Source organism: Magallana gigas, chromosome 6 (genome assembly GCF_963853765.1).
Source record: "Magallana gigas chromosome 6, xbMagGiga1.1, whole genome shotgun sequence".
Lineage (NCBI taxonomy): Eukaryota > Metazoa > Mollusca > Bivalvia > Ostreida > Ostreidae > Magallana > Magallana gigas.
The window spans coordinates 35,695,730-35,717,532 of record NC_088858.1 but is presented as its reverse complement, the minus strand read 5'-3'; the positions used below and the strand labels follow the sequence as shown (position 1 = coordinate 35,717,532).

The 21,803-nt window shown below is 34.9% G+C and overlaps 1 protein-coding gene across 11 annotated transcripts; it reads right to left on the bottom strand.

Moving 5' to 3' along the window:
• Nucleotides 1–200: 200 nt before the first annotated feature.
• Nucleotides 201–21,714, bottom strand: LOC105322431 (homer protein homolog 2). 11 transcript variants are annotated; one of them, XM_011421155.4, is made up of 9 exons: nt 21,616–21,714; nt 7,797–7,953; nt 6,071–6,202; nt 5,623–5,826; nt 4,438–4,583; nt 4,011–4,167; nt 3,199–3,318; nt 3,017–3,097; nt 201–2,704 (listed from the first exon to the last, which is right to left on the bottom strand). In XM_011421155.4, exons 1-9 carry the CDS (start codon nt 21,624–21,626, stop codon nt 2,507–2,509), a joined length of 1,206 nt encoding a protein of 401 aa, XP_011419457.3. In that variant the 5' UTR covers nt 21,627–21,714; the 3' UTR covers nt 201–2,506. The 11 variants fall into 11 exon arrangements, with proteins under 11 accessions (XP_011419457.3, XP_011419456.3, XP_065943278.1 ...); XM_011421154.4 differs by having other exon boundaries at nt 21,496–21,636; XM_066087206.1 differs by lacking the exon at nt 21,616–21,714 and adding an exon at nt 19,243–19,259.
• Between the last annotated feature and the right edge of the window lie 89 nt (nt 21,715–21,803).

Below are 21,803 nucleotides of genomic sequence, written 5' to 3'. Positions count from 1 at the left end.
ACACCCATATATGTGTTCCCAAAACAGAAGGCATAGGGATCTATATTTTTCAGTTCAGTTTGGAGTGTATGAAACTTATAACCTTTTTCCACATAATTCTATAGCAGTGGTATCCTAAATAATGACTGTGATACTTTATTAATATTTTGTTTATTTATTGTACTTGTGCCTAGAGGGAAATAAAAAAGGAATCGACAAAATATGAGTTTTTTGTTTTTATTCATTTTCATCAATGAGTATATATATTTCTTATACATGTATATGTATAATATTGCATATATTAGTGATGATGGCAAATTAATCAAATAAAACAACTTCATAATAATGACAACGGGATAAAGAACAAGGCAAATAAAGGAAACTTACAACCTTGAAAGCTGTCAGTTTGAAAAATAATTTACATGTACATGTATTTATTAACTTTTTAAAATTAATTTACCAATAACCAAAAATAAAAAGTAAATAACTATTTCTTTGTTCAAGTTATGTGGGCTTTATCCTTCAAACATTTGTACATTTGAACTGCACTGAGTCTCCCTGAGTTATAAGACCACTCCCCTAATTTCTCCCAACATACTACGCTAATCAAGAAGTACCCACATCTAAGCATTGGTTTTGGTTAATATCAACTGGTACGGATAAAATTCTAAAATATATTATTCTTTGGTTTCACAATTTTACCAAGAGGGTTTTACAACGATGCAAAAACTGATGTGTCTGTATATTAGAAGCACACAATGTCATATAGGATACACTTTAAATATAGCTATAAACTGTGAAAAAAGACCATATAGTGACCTACATTAAATTACATTGTACACATAACAGTGAGACAACTTTTAAAAACTGAGAATAGAACATTTCACAAGGAACCAAATACAAAAATCTTGTCGTGTGTCTGCTTGGGGAAGGTAAAATAAATTCAAGAAGTTAGCTAGTTCACAGAAAGACACATACTTATACTTCTCATGATCAAAGTATCCATACTTATTAAGTCCAAAAGTGACATATTTGATCCTTATTCTGCCAAAACATTTTGGACTCCTTGACTTTTACTTTAACATTATTAAAAAGTACTGATCATGAAAAGCTATAGGAAATAAGATTGTACATACAAGATGGACAGAAAAACCAGTGATTGTCTTTTCAAGACAAATATTTCTTTTTATGATTTAAAAAAATGGATAGTTTGGGTATCTGGTTCCCATAAATGTGACCACTCTAACTAATAAATACAGAGAGCAAAGCTAACGACATCATTTAGCTGGACTAGATATATGAAAAACATTAGTATTTTAAATCCCTTCACCTTTAGGAAGCCATGTTAGTTGTTTGGACGGATAAGGCGTGTGTACAAGTTCTATATTATAATTGTTTATATAAGGTAGTATTTGTATCCCAAATCAAAGAAAATGCTAGATATTCAAGGAAAGGCACAGATATAATCAAGTAAACTAATGGACTTGCATAGTGGCTTTGATAGATATATATAATCTTTTGCATAAGTACTTATTGTTCTACATAAAAACTTCTATTATTAAATGATATGATTTAAAATTAAGTGTTTTAAAATTCAATATATAACATAAAAGTTGATCAACATTAAAAAAAAAAACAAAGCAACATATAACTCTGAAAAGATTAAAAAACAAAAAACCAACATGAAAAAACTTTTTAAAAAACACAACCCCCCAAAAAATGGACAATTTCAAAAAAGCAAGAGAACACAACAATCAGATCTTGATATCTATCGTCACAAGCTAAGGGTTTTTGCGACGATGCTTGATATCTGGACGTGAACAGATCATAGTTGACAAGCACCAGAGGAAATGCAAGAATTCCTGTGAAAAATTCCAAGCCCTGAAATTGATAGGCTCACAACACAACTAAGATTAGAAAATAAAGAAGAGACTTCTCATATACTGCTGCCCTTAATTTACAATGCGGCAATTCGAAATACGACACAACTATTGAAGCATCTAAGGAAAAAACACATACATGTAAAACCACAATAAATTATACAAGTTTTGTATACATCAGCTTGGCAAATAATGCTTGACACATGTTTTTTTCATACAACAGAGATAAAAATACACTGTCACTCATATAAATTCAATCTTGCAGATCTTAATAAATACCACAGACTTGTAGTAAGATACATTAAATGAGTTTCAATGATGCAAAGTAAAACGACTTTAAAATTGACTTCTTTTAATTGGATTATCTCGATATTCCCATGACCTTTATGTACAATAAAAGTCTTCGAAAGAACCAGTAGATACATTTCTATCATTTTCTACCAATTTCACAGATCTTTTTTTTCTCTCTGGAAAAAAGACCCTTTGCATGGCAAGAGCCATTACAACTATTCATCACTTCCTAACTCAGAAATGTCTCCCCTCCTGCTTTGCCTTTAGAAACTCTAGTCGGCTCTTCCATTTCTTGGGGGAAAAAATAGATATTGTGTGGATACACATGGGATTATAGCTAGAGAGGGTATCAGCTATCAGCTGTGAGATTCTTTACGAATTAGTGATATGATTTGCTCGTGGATTTCGTACAGTTCCGTCACTTTGCTGCCTAACTGATCTTCCAGCCGAAGCAGCTCCGAGTTTTCTTGGTCATGTGACATGTTTCTTTCCGTTAATTGTCTCTGTAGATCTTCTACCTTTAACTTTAGATGATCATTCTCATCTTCCAGTTTCTGACAAAATAATGAGAGTACATGATCCAGCATGCATTTATGATCTGACAGTAGTAAAGTACAAGTAATTATTTTTCTTATTTTTTCAAATTCATTAAATTCCTATGATAAAATTTTCATTTCATTGGTGCAACTGGTATTGTGATACATGTATTGCAAACAACAAAAAATAATTTTGTAAACTAATTAGGTTTTTTAGGCAAGTTTTCTTGGGTCTTTTTTAGAAAATTGAACATTTCATTTCATGGATCGGTCAACAATGATGAAATTTGGTGTTTGAAAAATAATGGTGAAACAAATTAATGATTTTACCTTGCATCTGCTTTGTAAAGTCGAGCTTTGAGTCTCTCTGGCTGAGAGCTCACTCATTCGAAGACTCAGCTGATTAATCTCCTATAATAAAGAATGATGTAAAACATTAAAAAAGTAACACAATCTGCATATTAGTCTGAATTGAAGACAATGACTAGATAGAAAGGTGTTTGAGAACTCACATCTTGTTTGTCTTGGTTGTCGAGTTGCACTCGCTCGAGTCTTTCTGTCAGCTGCTGTAACTCGGTCTGTAGAGCTGCTACTTGTTCTGAGCCACTCTGTCGCTTCTCCAGTTCCACAATCTGACAAAACAAATGTTGATTAGAGTCAAATTGTAGATATCTACAAATATTTACCATATGTTGATTATATAATCCAGTTAAACGAAAGACAAAATGGTATAAATGACAATTTTCATAGACCAATACTTGTTTACATTTCACCCAATAAAATTCTCATTTTCATACCACACAGAATTTAATACAAGGGAATACCATAATAAAACAAAGAATTGTGACAGATTTTCCTCTGCATTCAACAAGATTTTGAAGGCCATCTAAGCAGAACATGTAATCTGATAAAGCATTACATCTGTTTTTAAATTACCATATGTTATATTAACAAAAATCCTGTGGAATCATTTAGTGGTTAATTCATTGGGGGGGGGGGGGGGGGGGGGGGGGTCAAAATTTTCAAAGATCGACAATTTTTCTAAGGTTCCCTGAAAAAGGTAATTTCATGGAATTACTTCCACATAATTATAAAAGATGAAGACTGTATTTCATAATTTGTTGGTGCTGTTTATTTGTGGGTGAGGGATAAGCACAGAATACATGAAAATCAAGACCACCCTCCCTCCATAATATCAATGATTCCAAAAGTTCATGATAATGAATGATTCTTGATTCCAAAGTTCATGATAATGAATGATTCTTGATTCCAAAGTTCATGATAATGAATGATTCTTCTTCCATTGCAACAGCTTTCTACCAACCTTTTTCTTCATTTTGGCACTCTCCTCTTTGTACGCTGCAAGTTGTTTCTTCCACTCCTCCACGTTTGTGGTGCTTTCCTGTAGCGCCGCCGTAAGCCGCGAGTTGTTGTTCTTCAGGGTCTGTAATTCTACCTCCCATTTTTTGGCATTGGTTGAACTAAAATATTAAATATTTCATTGCTTTTTCTATTAAACAGTCACGTTACTTTAGCCATACAAATGAGACAAGCTAATATTTAATTTTTTAAGCAATATCAAAAGCAAGCAAAACTGAGCTTAGAACTTTTTTACTTCAAATCTTTATATATACCTGTAGTATTTTAACATAAATTAATTGTCATACATTGTCTGAATTGATGTTTTCTTTATCAAGATTATCTGTCTGAGAATACATATAAATGTATTAAAATGCTCTATAACCTATTACCTTTGAGCTAAGGCTAATTTGAGTCGATCATTCTCGTATTTCAGTTGACTTTCCGAAGCATTGTTGGAGCTGTTGTTAGGTGAGCTGTTGAAAGAGTTTCTCCTCTCTCTTAAATTGGCATCTTGTTTACTAGATGTATCTGAGCCCTAAAATGGTGTTTGAATATGTTAAAATAAAATCAAAACAAATCCAAACAAAATCAAATTTCCAATTAGTATAAAAAAAAGAGAAGCATTTTTAGCATGAGCTCTACCATAGAAATCAGAACAATCCAAAATCTTTACTTCAAAAAGCATTATCTTAGGCATGTACAAAACATTTTCAATCAATAAGTGTCTCATCACCTTCATGCAATTAGTGGGAAGAGTAAAAACCATACAAATCCCTAATGATAATCGTATATACAAATCTATCAGCGGCCCATTGAAGATAAATATATCATGTACACATATAAAGTTGTTTTTTTTTTACGTGGGAAATTTCCTTCAATTATAGACTCGACGGAACAAAAACATCCACCAAATTACAAAATCATGCAAATTAGTTTGTGTAGGCTATTTTTATAGCTTAATTCTTACATCCAAGTACAAATCTTGCTGGGCAAAATGAAAAAATAAGCAGAATTTTATAAAGCAAATTATATATATATATGTAGTTAGTTTTTATAATGTTATAAGATTTCGTTTAACGTCTGTGGGTGTATTGCAGGCATGATGATGAATATCTGCGATATCTAAGAAGGCGTGGATACAAAGTGTAAAACATACACATCTGTTATGACTGATACAGGTTTTTTTATGTATTAATTGTTGAACTGTCTTACATCACAGATGACCTCATTTTGAGACAACCTACAGCTTAAAACCAGAATTTATGAAGATTACAATCTGTAATCATGATCAGCACTTCAATTCCAATTTTTTATTTTTGTTAAAAAAAAAAGGGGGGGGGGGAATTATGAAGCAAGCTAGTGTGTGAAGATTCAAAATTCTCATATAGAAAAACCATTGAAATAACACTTATAGTGGAAAGTGAGGAAATTTCCAGAATCAAATCATAGCTGTGTCCTACAAAAAATTCTATGTGCTGTCAAGAAATTTCAAATTTTTCTCATACAAGGATTTTTTTTGTCTACGAAACTGCTTGAAAGTGGGTTAGAGACAAAGGGAAGCAACCCACACCAACCTGCATGGCAGACAAGCTAGAGCTTCTGTGATGCAAGAATTGTCTTGGTTGAGAGGAATTTGCGTGCTTGGAGGAGGAGGAGTGGGACTCCTCATTCCCATTCACCTGTGAGGTAGAGTTCTGATTGGTTGACGGGGGAATGGGTGGTGTCTGGTTGACCACCTGTCGGGTCATTTCTTTGACTTCTTTGAACTTTTCTATAAACTGTATGCAGAACAAAGAAAGTGCATAACATGTATATTTAGAGAACATCGATTCATCAATTTACGTATAACAATAGGTAGGTAGAATACAATAAATTTACATTTAAATACCTATGCTAAATGATCTTTTGCTAGCAAGTCTCTTCAATAATCTTATGTCACTATGATGGGCTAAGATATATGAGATCATCATTATACAAGTCTCCATGACATAAGATAAACACGTAAGATATACATGTACTGACCTTCTGTAGATCTTGCTCCGAGGAGAATCCCAGTCCGTACACAGTGTTAGCCCTGGGGTCGGACCACTGGCCAAACTTCTGGGACGTTTTTGTGAAGGTCATCCCGGGGGTGATGGTACTGTTGACAATGGCCTGCAGTCACAACGATGAAAAGGTGTACAAAATGCAACAATGAATAATGAACTATATGTACCAGTATTTACTGCATATATTACAGGCTTAACTGAGCCTTTTTTGGTAGGGAGTCCTGTTTACTTTCAAAGAGGAAATTTTCATTATTTTTGGCCCCAAAGAAAATTGCAAATCATGTAAAACAGTGTCTGATTATTATTTCTATTTCTTAAATACAATGTATTTAGTTATACAGTTTGTAGTGAAGATTTTTATCTTCAAATTTGACATCTTATATATATGTTCCATGTTAACATTAAAATATTTACCTACTTGTATATATTTCAAGAAAAATGTTTTGAATTTTTTGTTTACATGATTTTTTTTAATAGTCTGCAATCTTAACCCCCAAAAGTGATCCTGAACTTATTTTGGATTTCAAATGTAAGTCAGATTAAAAATTTAAGCTGAAAAAAAGGATAGGCAAATATTGGTACATGTACATCTCAAGCATATAGATTGGAATACTGGCATACTGCCCCTATTAGTTTCTATGCAGATGACTTCTTGAAACATAAATACTGGAAAAAAGAAATTTTTCAGCTCTCTATCTCAATTTTAATCAGCTTTTTCTTCTTCTTCAAACGTCAAGATAACCTCTTGAAAATGTAAACTTTTCGACCAGGAAAAAAAACTTTGAAAATGTCAAACTTTTTGAAATAAATTTCTAAACTTTCAGCCCCACAACCCATTCCACCAGTCAAAAGAAGACAGCTGCTGTCCTTTTTAACCTTGAACACTGCATATCTCCCCTCCTCATTCCTGCTCGTAGCTATTTTTTGGGATAAACAATTTCATTTATCAGGGAGATTGGTTTCACTGGGGATAGCTTGCATCACAACTTTGGAATGTCAAAATTATTTAACATCCCCATTATCTTTTGATGGGAAAAAGGGGGGAGGGGGAAATGGAAACAAAGCCGCATGGCAGGTTACTGCTGTGATGGAGGGGAAGACACCCCCATCTTATTATATAATCTGCAGATACCAATCTACATCATTATTTACCCAAACCAGTCCTCCTTATCAAATCTTTAAAACTTTTCAGTTAAAAGTACTTTCATTTGAAATCCATAACACCCCCATTGAAAAAAAAACCCTACTCAACTCCTATTTCTTAACAGCTAAAAATATTTTCTTTAATTTTCAATTGAAGATTGTTGGTATAAATATAGATACAACTTCACATAAATTGAAATCTCTGTGCCAGGGATATTTTGTAAAAATAGTTCTAATATATATGTAGGAATATCAGGAATACAGCTGCACAAATTCTTAACTGGCACACCATGAAATTGTGTATCATGCATAGTAAATCTTAGTTCAAATGACTCACTCAAACTTTTTTTTTATTACCATAAATCCTCTTTTCGCACTATCTTAATTTCATCTCTGTTTCATTTATAACCATGCACTGTCAAATTCATCCTTCCCATCTTATTTAAACTAATGTTACAAGGTATTCAAAAATCCTTATTAAAAGGTATTGATTCTAAAACCCTGTTATATATTATACATATAATGTAGTCCTCATTGTAAACCTGCTGTTATCCTACCTTGGATCCATCGACACTGATGATGCGATAAGTATTCCGCGTGGTGTCATAGTAGTAAGAGACACTGACGGCACTTTTACTGGCTGGGATCCAGTTCTTCTTGGTCTCTGGATCTATCTGGAACACATGGGCCTTCGTTGTGAAGATGGGTTGTTCCCTGTAAAAAGACAAAACACATACATCATAAGTACAAAAGACTAATTTGAAGAGAGACCCCCTTCCCTGATATTTTATAAATTCTCCATTTCACTACCTTTCCATTACAAGAATTGAATTGTCATCCTTAACATTATTGTCCAAAATTTCTAAATGCTTTCATATCAAAATTTTTATGCTTCAGTCCACCTCACTTTAAAGTTCAGAGGGACAGTAAAACTCTAATGTGATATATGCCTGTCTTCATTTTACACACAAAATTATTCATAATACAGCTGAATAGAATACATCTACGATGAATGACAAATGCGGTGTAAAAAATACAAAACAGTAATAGAATACTTTAGTGGGTCGCAATGTTAGATACGTGTTACAATACAGGGCATGCATAATTCAGGGTTTTCATAAACAAGGATAGAAATACCAAATACCAAATACTGATCAATAAGAAATTCAAGTCTTCATGCTCCATATGTAAAACATTCAGATGATCAAGTTTTAGCTAACGACAAAGCTGAATCTTTTTCATTTTTATTTTTGATCTATCTTACTTCACAGTAACATCCGTCCAATCATCGAAAACGTCGTCATCCATGCTCCCAAAATCTCCGAGTCTGAACTGGACGACAGAATCAGTGGACCTCAGTGGTCCGTGTGACAACACCGACATAGAATCAGACATGATCGACAACACACTCCGTACACACTACCTCCAACACCGAAAACACCGACCGTCTGTCACAGAGTAACACCAAGTCAGTCCTCAATAGTCAGTACACAACATTCCACTTAGGCTTGCTAACAGCCCAGTTCTACCGCAAAAACAAGTCTCAATTTTTTTCAGTTCTGGCCTACTGCACAGACTGACTGTTTCAAATCACTTTTTTGTCTTTCCAAATACTTCCACAGATATGGCTTTAAGCTGCACAATAAGATTGATTTCCTCAGAGATATGTTTTTAATCTGATTACCACTATCATTATAATCCTGTAGTTATATGATTTAATAGCCCCCTGACTGACAGGCTTGCCACATTAGCTAGAGCCCCTTGGTTCTAAGGTCAGATGTGACCCAAGGGTGTTTTTTTTCTTTATGTGGGTCGCTGGCCAGTAATCAACAAATCATTAGCCAATAAACTTCCAAGCCCACTTCATCAAATTCAGGTAGCTGTCAGGCAAATATTTCACTTTCATTCCACAAAATTTCAGTAAATGTTCAACTTGTTGGCAAGTGATGGTATTGCAGAAATAGTGACTTTATCAGACATTCTTCAGCGATTTTTTTTTAAATGCTACACACAAACATCTCCTTGTATTTCTTATCAGATTGTTGCTACTTTGTTTTCCCTCCAGCACTTCAATGTCTAAAATTGAAGTCCATGTATAGACACCATGCACTTTAAAAACCCCCAATCAAACAGAAATTCCACTGTTTTAGAAATCATTAATTTACACTCATCTCTCATTACTGACAGAAAACTTCATCTTGACTAGATCGGGACCCCAAAAAAAGGAGGGAAACCAAGATTAATGTTATTCCCTGGGATGAGTGATAAACATCTTGGATGCAAACTGATATTCATTCGATCCCTTTCCCTTTTCACCTGTTCCAGTAATCAAGGAGGAGCTGTTTACTTGATAAGCTCTGTACATAAATAGGGAAGTGATTATGGCCACTGATTTGATTTACAAGGTTCCTGTCAGGGTTATATGGCTGCAGACAGCTATATATATATAAGTATAGATGTCCAGGGAGGCCATTTAACAAGAGAACAGACCATAGTAGACAGGGGGCAGATAACATCAAAGAGAGAAAATATCCTCACCTCCAATATCAGGTAAAAACTAGAGAACTGAAAGTTATCTACCAGGTCAGGTCATGGAAGAATGTTTTGGATGAGTTTGAGGGCTTACATGTCAGCTAAATTAATTAACTGTACATGAATTTTGAGATAAAGGTACACTAACCTAGCTAGGGAAATTTCCCAGTACCCCAATAAAATGCTAAAGTACACAACAGGGAGCAATCCAAGCCAATATTAATGGCCTACAGTTTTATGTCTCTATCAACATCTGAAACCAGAGCATTCGAGTACAAGTGTTGAACAGGTACTCAGGTAGCTCTTTTTGGAATGAACTCTACTGATATAAGAATATTCACCACAAGCCATGAATTATACCAGTAAATGATGCATACAAATGCGATGCTACACTTTTCACTATACATCTAATGATCTTGCTCTCAAGCAAGAATAAACATCTGAATGAATTGCAAATCTTTGTCCACAAAGAACAATTGAAATACCGTAATTCCGACATCCTTCTCCATTCCTTCATAAAATTAAATTAATGTACAATTACCATTTTTCTTACCCTGATACATGTGCATCAATTTTCTCTAAAGAGTTATTAATATTTTGTAAAGGAAAATTGGGAACTGAGCTGCTTAAAACAGAGAGAAACTACCAAGAACATTAAAACCTATGGAATCTTCTTTACAAAAAATAAGAAATTGTACAAATTTATTTCATCTGCAGTGCCCCAGATTCACCCTGTTAGCCCTGATGAACTATACACAAAGCACATGAAGAGATCTAGCACTTCCACCATTCAAGTTATAGCGCCACTGGAGACCAAATCCACCATCAATTGAACAGTATACAGGAAAACTTATCTATCATTTTACAACTCACAGTACAAGATTTGTTCATTCATACGAAATATTTTTGAGGGGTTCATGCAATTCGCTTTTTTTTTTTTTTGGCCCCCTACATTTTTACATAGACAAGTATATTCATGTACAGTTGAACTTTGATGTCTTTACCATTGATATCTCGAATATCATTGATGTGTTAAAGTGAGTAAAAACCACTGTTCGATTATACATATATTTACAACTTCTATTACCCTTGGATATCTCAAAGATTTATGTTAGTTTTGGTCGACTTCCATGAGTTCCAGAGAACAAGATTTTACTGTAACTGAGTGATATATGTTCATGTACCAGGTATTCATCATTTATTTATCACAAACCAATATATATCATATATTTAAAGGTACTAAACTGCAGGTACATACAGGTATTTTTGGGATTCACATATTTGTCCCTCAGTACTTCAACCAATTAATGGCTTTAAATCATAACACCTGTTCAGTGTTAAAACTATGATCCTACACTGCACGGGGTTTTAATAGAAATTTATTTAACTTCAGTACTATCATTTACAGCAATTTAATAACTGAAAGTTTTTAATCGTTCTTACCCGGTAATTAATTATGAGTAAAAAATTCTTCTGGTAGTCTGTAAAATTTCAGACATTGAGGTAAATTACAGCTGGACCTTAATAGTTCAACTCTTTATATCAATAAGTTTTTTTTTCCTTTCTCTCAGAGTCTCAGTTCCAGAAACTTTGCAGTGTCAATACACTACTTTATTGTGATTCTGAGTATAACATAGAAAATCAATGTTTTATGTTATTGGCAGCCAATGGTAAAAAAAAACTTGAGATTCAGGGAAAAAATCATATCTTAATGCATGGGCACTTAATGGTACATGTACATGTAATCAATTAAAAGTAGAGCTAAAATTCAGACTTAACATCTGTTCTATAGAATTATTCTGTATGTTTACTATGAAGAATGCAATATTTTTCTGATTTATAAACTCTGATGGCTAATTTATATACAAAATTTAACATTTGACATGCTACAAAAGTAAACAGTTCTCTCATTCCAAAGTAATGCTGCAGGCATTGTAAAAATACATGTAATGAAAACCAACACAGAAGAATATTTGAAATCTAAGACCATTTTTTGGGTATAAGGAAGTGTTCCCATCCATCAACATCTTCTCCTTCCATGTAAACCCATTCATCAAACAGTCTTGTACACTCTATAAACACACCAGACAGGTGAGAAAACACCCCCCCCCCCCTTTCTCTCTCTGCCATCTAACACCTGGACCCTATAAGGTCCCATCTTGTAAAGATGAATAGAAGCTGGCCATATGAAGGTTTCTCAGTCAATCAAACTGCAGTGTAATTACGCCTATTGGTTTTGGCAAAGAGTACAAAACATAATTGTGTCATATCTTAGTGTGAAACAGGAAATTTGTTGAATCTTCTTATTTTTTTCATTTGCCAGATAGCAATAGCTGATAGTGATAGAAATGTAATCTGGATGCCCTGACTTTACTCCAGCATGACTGCCCCCCTGTGCACAAAGTCAGGCTATTTTTGGCAGAGGGTTTGCACATCAAAGACACTGAGATGTGTAAGATTCGGCAACCAAAGAGATGGGGTATACCCAGATGTATAGATGAAGCATATGTTGTTATAGAACAGGTCATTCCAACACTATCTGTTTTTTACACAAACAACTGATGTTCTGTAATGTGTTTACAATAGAGCCAAACTTCATCAAACACAAGCTGCATCCACATGCTTGAAAATCTTTTTTACATCTACAGTTAAATAAGCGCTGCACCTGCATGGAATGCTTGCTATCAAAATAGTTTTTTCATTAGAAATGAAATTCAGTAATAAAAGTGTCCATTCCTTTGCACATGCAGAAACATGATTTTTTTATAAACAAAAAGATCCATTTATCTACATACCAAGTTATAATGAGGAATACATGTAGATCGTATTAAAGCATGCAACACTCCAAAGAAGATAAATACTTTTTATAATCTTGCCTGTCAGTCCACACAGAGTGATGCTCAAGCCAGGACAGATCCTGTATGACAGACTCGTCGGGGGTAGGAGGTCGCCTCCCCACCCCGGGGCTTCCTGGGAGAACTTTGATCCCCCTCCTCACTGCCCGTGGGGAGGGTGGCACTGTCTGCATGGTATGTGTGGGGGAGTATCCAGGAGGAGGGGTCACAGGTGCTGGAGGAATTCCGGGCGGCATTCTATCAGGGGTGGAAGATCTTCCACGAACTCTGATGATCCCATTCTGTATCACCGGTCTCTGTCCAGTTCTTGGAATTGTGTTCTGTCTGTTGACAGATATAACTTGGGGTCCCTGGCCGTGGACAGGGGGTAGAGAGTTCTGTCTGGTCAGGGAACTGGTCTCAGTTGGTGTACTTGGGGCTGACACATGCTGTCTCCCATTCTGAGGTGCGGACAGGCTATTAGGTCCGGATAAGTTTGCTGGTAACACTACAGGAAAATCCGGAGTTGGAGGTCGGCTTCTGGTGCTTTCTGAACCAGAAACAAACGAGGACATCCAAGACATGATTTTCATTGGAAATGTTTTGAAAAATAGAAAAACAAGTGAGCACCAAAATTCCACAGATAGTAATCCTCCACAAAATATATCAGTATCCTTCAACAAAAATAACAGATTGAGAATTGGTTTCTGCTGCCGTCTGCCTCTTACATAATGAGTCTACAAAGGTGCATCAGATATTCCTCCCTATTTCATAGAGAGTGTAGTCTGGTAGTTATATAAACACTGACTCCAGAGCTCCACTACACCATCTTCCATATTTCTCTTCCCCACAAAAGATAAAGGGAATGATAATTGATGTTATCTTACAAAACATAATCCAAAGTCCTCTATGATAAGCATACAACACCTTCAGAACAGTCGGCTTCCAATAATTTTCTATCTTTAAATACTCTGATTTAATTATATTCCAGCACTTTACCAAGAGATCTGTTTTTGGAATCTTTGAGCACTAAATCCGTTTCTATTCCAAGTTCCCGAAATAATTTCAAAAAGTGTTCCAGTAATAAATTCAACCATCGAAAGAGGCTTGTAATCTCATCTATCACCGCCTCATTTTTTCAGTTCAATCTGGAGAAAGATTCATCAAAAGGGTTAATAATGCAGGAAACAGGCCGATACAGGATCTGACTTATCACCTTCGCCCGGACACCCCTTCCCAGCAAACAGAGGCACGGGGAGCAATCAAACAGCGGCAAGATCGAAACACGAATAAAAGAGCAACATCTATAGGAGATGGATATGTGATGTCAGAAGCAGACCTACTCCCGTGAAAAATCGTAAATCTATAAGTTCCAGATCCCAGAAGTTTATCAACAAATTTAATGGAAATATCTAGAGTACTGATAGATAGCGAGATATTTTATTCCGCAGATATATGTGATTTCCGAGTCTTTACAACTACAAGAAAAGTATCAAACTGTCAGAATGATGTGTAGATCTTCTTGCGATTAAAAAAAATTTGTACCCCGAAATAGATTCATAACTTTCTCTCATAAAAACCTGTAATGCTCCTTGTAACTGCTTAATTTAATCAGCAACAAACTCCAAGTGCCATTAATGAATTCTTTTCATCTGCCTGATAGAAGGACTGGTAAGCTTCCTCCCAAAGTTCTGCCTTCAGAATGAATATGAAACAGGTGCTAGCTGATGCTAATTACATCCTAATTATCAGCTTCATTTAGAGGAGCATATTGTCTCTGGCGGCTGGTTTCTCCGAAAAGGTATAAACTTCTCACTTTCCCCTGCCCAAAGCTGTCAGAACAAGCCCTTGACAAGTGAGCGATGGTAAAATTCCCGAAAATAAATGTATAGACAAAAACAGCACCATGAATCTCACTGTAAGACAGGTAGATTGGGTACCTGCGGAAAAAATTCCAAATCACGACACATGCAAGGTGTATGTTATTCGGCCTGCCAGCTGGGGTTGCCACTGTCTTCGAGATGTTGAGGGGTGCTACTGCTGTCACTGAGTGAGCTGACTGGAATATTCTCTGTTATAGGAGCATTCCATATTATTCTCTTTCTGCTCTCAACAAATGTTGTTCATCATCACTACATGCAAGAGGAGGAGGACAACAATTGGTCCGTTACAACCACACACATGGAAGACATCAGTTGTGTTTCTCTGTGTAGTAAACATTTGTGGTGGCTGCATGTGTACAAGACATAGTAAATATCAATGGGAGATGCACATTTGGAACTGACACAATAACCCATCAAGACAGTTTGCATGCAGGACTCTAATTAATGTTTCTTCATTGACAAAATTATACTGTTGCCATTTTATAGTATTTTAACTTCAGAGACAATATAGAAGAAGAAAAGGTTAAAAGACCTTGAAAACAAGTGTAATACTAGTACAAGCATGCAAAGAACAGCTATCCAGTCTTTGATGAGTAAAAAAAATATTTGGATAAATTCCCAAATAATTGTAACCAAATATTTTTGCAGTCCTTGTAAAATATTTAATTAATCACAAAACAGGTAATTTGCACAAAATTAAAGCTCTCTTGCTTGTGGAATTGCCCTTCCCTGTCTTGGCTTTAAGGTACACATACCTGCCGTATAAATGTATTCTTGATGAATACGCAATGAAGGGGCAATCATTCACTACCTATCGAAACTCATTCCAAGTCACACCAAGCATGAAATTACAATGTACAACAAGATATAAATACAACAGACTTGAGTCTTGACTGAATATCAGAAAGTAAATCCCCTCACATGTAGCACCTTGTACCTAAGTGTTTTATGGGGCTATAAACGACTCCGATATTAACATCCCTCAGGATTCTGAAGAGTTTTATAGATAAAATTTTGTTCAAATATTTCTTCTCCATATTTATAAATGAAAAGTACTTCGCTCAGGAATGTTAAAAATGCAGAAACCTCATTATTTTTTTATCTTGAATCAATTTTGCTGCAGCAGTTGTTAATCTGGACCAAAAATGAAAACGCAAGATAACTTCATAAATGTACACGCACTACACACTAAACCGCTAAGAAAATGAAAAACAGCAGCGTAAGGGAGGCAACTTTCCTTCCAAAACAATAATTAAAACAATACGCTGTATTCTGATAAGTGTCAGAAATACAAAGTTGTTACTTTTACAACATAACATGAACAATCTTGTATATGAAAGACAATTTCCCTTACCTTCTAATGATACTTGAGACCCTGTACACGCGAGTTTTCAATTCGGCGATCGTGTCCTCAATCATGATCGATAGTCAATCACAGTCTGCCACCCGTCAATACACACACTGACGTTAAGTCATTCGAGTCCTTCCTTATATATACTGGGCATACAACACCCAGAATAATAAAAAACAACAACACAGAATACCCCTATTGAAAAGGTTTAAAAAATAGATGTGCCATGGATAAATGACTCCTCTCTCTCTCCAAGCACCGAGGCTCCCGTTCCAATATACACGCCGCCGTTGTTTAAATGACGCTCTCTGATTTGGGAATTTGATAAAACTGAAGAGCAAATTAAGCAGAAGAGAAAAAAAGGGGGATATATACTTACGGCAATTTTCTCGGACTCAAGACCCCCATGTCTTCCCCACCATTACTGGCCATCAGGATTAGAATATAAATATTGACCCTTCCATCCAAAGAATACAACAAAAACAGCCAAACAAGTTTACAACAACAAGTGTTATTCTTACTAATATCCAAAATCTGGGATGGATGAATGGAGATTCATTATAGGTACACAAACCAATTTCGTCCTTTCAACAATCCGTCTTGTCAACAGATAGAACCATGAACAAAAGTGCTTGATCCTTCCAACAAATTGACAATGGAACATCTCAGCTTATCTTACTGTCATCGGATCTACACGGTGAAATGAACAATTCTGCTTTATTGCATTTCAATCTTTTCTAATCATTTCGCTCTCTTAATGTGGGCAATATCCATTACAAAAGTCTTGAATTAGATCTCCATTCAAAAAATATCATGAGATTTGAATTAAATTAACCCTTTAAAACTACAGTGATGATGCTTTTATTTTCAGATCAGAACAAGATTCTGCTGGTTGTTAATGCTGCTTTTCTATTTTCTTTTAATAAATTTTGATCTTTTTACTTCAAAACATTTTTACATTTAGAAAACAAGATTTCTCTAACTAAATGATAAACATAAGTTGTTTGAATGTTCACTTCAGGTTTGATTGGCAATTTAATTGCAGTCATCTTTGCAAAGTCATAAGTATCTTTCTGTGAACCTCTTAGTACTAGGCTCTAGCATGCTTGCGGGGTACATCTTTCATTACCAAAAAGCAGATTTAGGAAGAAAAATACATAGTCTTTCATCTGGTTATCAATGTATCACACCATTAAAACTTCCCTTTATTTAACCTTTGCTTTTTTAGTAATCAAATTTGTTCCTCAGATATTTATTCATATGTTCAAAATCTCATTGTTTGACACAATACTCAGGAAATATTCTCAGTACATGTTTAGCACCTACATTTGTAGCTGTTACAAGAATATTTTACAGGTACATATATAAATTCTAAAACTTTTATTGTTTATCTAGAATAAGTCCCATTCTGACATCAAAAGGCAATATGTGATACTCAGATACACAAATTTCCAATCAGCCAAACGAAATAAACCCAACTGGGGCAGAATTTTGTTGGGAGGGTGGAGGATGCAGTGTCTTGTTACAGATAATGGCTCAGATCTCTCAGTTGACAGTTAACAAGTCTGTACAGATGCCTTGGATGGAATTTCTCACACTGTCCCGATCAGATCCAGCAAGATCTAATCTAGTCTTCCGACCTGACCAGTTTAAATCGGGCAGAAAAACTAGGCTAATGCCTAATGGGTTTTTTATTTCTTTTAAAGGGTACCCTAATGATTTCAAAGCACACCTAAGTAGTGTACAGTAAACTTTGTCCATAGCAAAACAACTACAGCCATCACTTGAAGTGGACTGACAAATTTTAATCAACAGTTGATCCATTTGTTGACAAATACACATCTGAAAACAACAACAACCAATACATATAAAGAAGACGACATAAGTAACATACCACAACGTCTTAGCCTTCAACATGTACACAGCAGACATCATCTTCAGACCGCAGTCCTTAGAACATTCCTATGTGCATCAATTGTCCACCCATGAGTAATCCAAAATCACTTTCTTTTTTTTCCTGTTTTTTTTTTTTTGTTAAAAGTCCTCAAAACTTCCCTTTTCTTATAGGTGTTGTCTGGTGGCATCAGGTAAGACCTGGACCACAGTGTGTGTGTGACTGACCATGTCACCTAGGCTCCCACCCCATACCTGGCTACGATTACAGAATCCCTGTCACTGATATCTCTAACTCTACATTCTCTCTTAATTTACATTCTAACCCAATAACTCTGTAATTGGGTACAGAAAACAAGTGCCAAGAAAGAGCATTACATCAGACTGAATGATTTCCTAGACGTGGCTGTGAATGTTCTTTGCTGAAAGCATCAGTGGTTTCTCCCCTGAGAGAGACACTGTGGTCAAATAATGACTATAGATTTACATATCGCAAGTGCCCCAATGTAATTAAAAGTGTACTAAAATTGGTGTAAAGTTGATAGGCCAGTAAGTTGTAAATCATCCTGGATGATTTCTACACTAATCGAAATTATAGTGTGGTGTTTGACAATTTATATCTTAAAAACAATGCAGCAACTATTTGTTGTTTTTTTTCCCCAGGTTGAAAAACAAGTCAAATTAAAAACTCAAAGCACAAAATTTTTCGAAGCAACCTTGAAATTTTCTTGCTTCAAACTACAGGACATAATTATAATGGTTCAGAAACTTTACAGGAGGACATTGTTCTTGCCATATGAGGCACAGAACTGTGGTCTTTATTTCTTCTTGGTAATTCACACACGGTCTGTAACAAGGCATTCCTTAGTAGCTATATAAAAACCCCATGACAAGACTTTTGATGACAAACTTCAATCCCTCATATAGTTCTTTGGGAATATATAAGCAATTGAGAGATATAGAGTTTGTTTATAAAGTAAACAAAAATTTGCCACCTTTCTCGGTGACAGCCAGAATTTGGATAATGCCCTAGACTCTCACGGACCGGTTTTCCGGTATGGTCCATTAGGTCAGGCATTGTTACGGGGAGAGGAATCTCCAGGGTGTGACCTAGTGGTTAATTACAGATCACCGCTCAGTAACGTAAAATCGGACACACATCAAACATCATTAACTCTCCTGTATTGTAGTATCAGTCCAGTGTTTGTGGGGCATTTAAATGTGATCAAGCAGATCCCAGGTAAAAGTCATAATCTCCACACAGTGGAAGGGTCTGGGGACAGATAGTGCAGAATAAACATACAAGGAGATATACAGAAAATCAGCTTAATATTGCCTATAGTGGAGCTGCCAAGTAGCTAAGCTCAACACTCCAAGAATGCCACAGGGGAGACAAGCCAAGGGAAGACAGAGAGATTAATGGTGACCCAAACACTGACCAGTGACCACAGTCTATCTGCTAAATTCATGAAGAATAATTCAGGGTTATAGCAATTTATGCACTACTTACATATCTTTCTGACCATTCAATGCATGGAATCAACCTGCAGTTGTGCAGTTTTGCAAAAATCAGAGAAATTTATACTGCACTTGTCCTAACTGTATTCAGAGAGGAATGTCACAATTTGCCATTAATTTGTTATGATTTGTAAGACTTTCATTCATGGCAGAAATGTTGACACAGCTTTTAAAGGTTGTGGTATTAAAAAGCTTTGTCTGGTTAAATGGAACTGGGTACTTCAGGATGTGACAGAACAATTGACTATCCATTGCTAGAACTGCTAGTTGTCAAAGCACATTAAATATCTCTTTACTGCTTGTATGACAGCTTTTTGCAACAAGAATATGTAACACTCCTGTGTGAATTACAGAACACACTAAAGAAGTAAATACCATGTTTTGTACACCAAAACATCAAACTTGTAAACTGAAAATCTTTAAAATTTGTTACCTTCAACAAAAGGACTTGAGCAAGTGATTTTTTTTAGTTCTGACACAGCAAAAATATTTGTAAGACATTCATTTAAAAAAAAAAATTCTCAACAGTCTTGTTACAGTAATGTCTACACCACAAATGATCTTGTTGGCACCCCTGAACGTATTGTGCTGTGGTTCATAAAGCATCAAAGAAAGAGTGAATTAATGAAATCAGACAGTTCCGGTCTGTTGTAGCATCTGGCACTTTTGTTCTCCAAGTAAACACAAACCTCACTGCCCTTTTTATACATGTATTTTTTCTCTCTTTATCAACAAAGTTCTTCAAGCAAATATAGCAGAGGCATTCTGACCATTGCATGTTGGTAGTCAAAATATCTAGATAGTCTAGCAAAAAATGTGCTCTAAAGATTTGTTTACAAATGAAACTCAGATGCTGGCGAAGTATTATGCCTTGTTTATGGTTTGATTATCATAACATGATGTTTAACACTTACATAAAATTGATGAAGCCAGCATGAGGCAGAGAGGAAAGCCTTTTTTGAGTGTGGAACACTTAGTACAAGAAATTGTTCAAATATCATCGTAGAGAAGATATTGATAGGATATTTTATTAACAAAAAATCCTCAAATAAATCGAGTTTGCTTAATATGGCACTGGTATATACATGTATACATAAGATAACAGTTTGCAACCTATATATCTAAGGACCAGGAGAAAAAATATTCCAATGTACTGTTTGTCAATGAAAACAATAACTGAAAAAGTAACGTGTATATTCATCATTGCACAAAACATCCAAATTGTACTTCTTAATTGCACTGCGGCATTGCCCCTATATTTAAAAGCTGTTATTTTCTTTCCAAGTCTAGTGCTGAAAGAAAGTAATCTTTAATAGACTTAATGAGATGTCTAGACATTAAAAAAATATGAAGAAAGGAAATTTTGATGCAACTTACAACAAATACAGTCTTTTGAATATCAACATGATCAAGTCTTGATCTCTTTACCACATATTTCCATACCTCTAATTATTGACTGCAGTCAGAGAAATCCTTTAAATAGAGAACTTTAAGATTTTCTCTTTGATATGAATACTGAAATTCAATTTAAAAAATTCCTAAATTTCTTTTGGGGTGTTTAATTGTTCTCTTAAGCATTCCTATTAGCTTGTGGGTCTTGTAAATGGGAGAGAATTTTCATTTGGTTAAAATATATATCAGGACAACATTTTTTTTAAATTTAACAGTACTTCTCATAGATTTAAACAAATTAAGGATGTTAATTGTTAAATTGAATTTTTTTTTGCAAAATTGATGGATCATAATTTGTAACATTTACATTAAATTGTAGCCATTCTTTCAAACACTTTCCTTTGCAAATTTAATTATATATAATATCTAATTCCTAAGAAAATCAAACACACTTTCCTCTCCAACTGATATCTGGCTGTATTTCAAGAAATAATTTTAATGAGCATATTATAATCAAGAAACATGTACTTTAACACCAGTCAGTAAAGGAATACCAATTTTATCCTAAACAGATTGACACACTACATCTTGTCCCATAATTACACAGGTAATCAGTAGATCATTAATTTGATAGTAATGCAATTGCACTTTTTTTCTAAATATTAATTACAATTAATAATAGTTTTTAAAATATGCATATTTTGATAAAGTTAGACGTGACTATGCTAGCTCTTATCATTACTTTGAATGCTATGACATGCGGCATGCTTGTTAGTAACCAGTGGTTAACATTCTGATCGACCTACGGGCTACGTTCCTACCGTACTATATTGCACACTCAAGGTGCACTCACATTTTGCTGGTACAAAAAAACTTCATGAAGTTTGGGGTAGTTCAAATAAATATTCCTAGCACGATGTCATCTTTCTGCTCCTGAACTGACTTTACGCCGATTGACAAAACGAATCCTTACCCTATGCTCATCTTGAAATCTTAAAATTCTTCACATTCTTTCCATTTTACTGTCAAAATTTTCAAACCGGAAGTGCATTTTTACGTTACAGACTAAAATCTGAATAAAAAAGTAACAGAAATATTTCCGGAAAGATATCGGATTGATTATACTTTTACCGTTAACAGAGTGAACCAAAAATTGCATAT

Bases quoted from the DNA above. Each gene is read 5' to 3' on its own strand.
- LOC105322431 (XM_011421146.4), bottom strand. From the start codon at position 13,198: ATGAAAATCATGTCTTGGATGTCCTCGTTTGTTTCTGGTTCAGAAAGC. The intron at 5,827-6,070 runs GTCAGTACATGT...TTCTGCATACAG, and splicing joins CGGAGCAAGATCTACAGAAG to TTTATAGAAAAGTTCAAAGA. The intron at 4,168-4,437 runs GTAATAGGTTAT...TTAATATTTTAG, and splicing joins AAATTAGCCTTAGCTCAAAG to TTCAACCAATGCCAAAAAAT.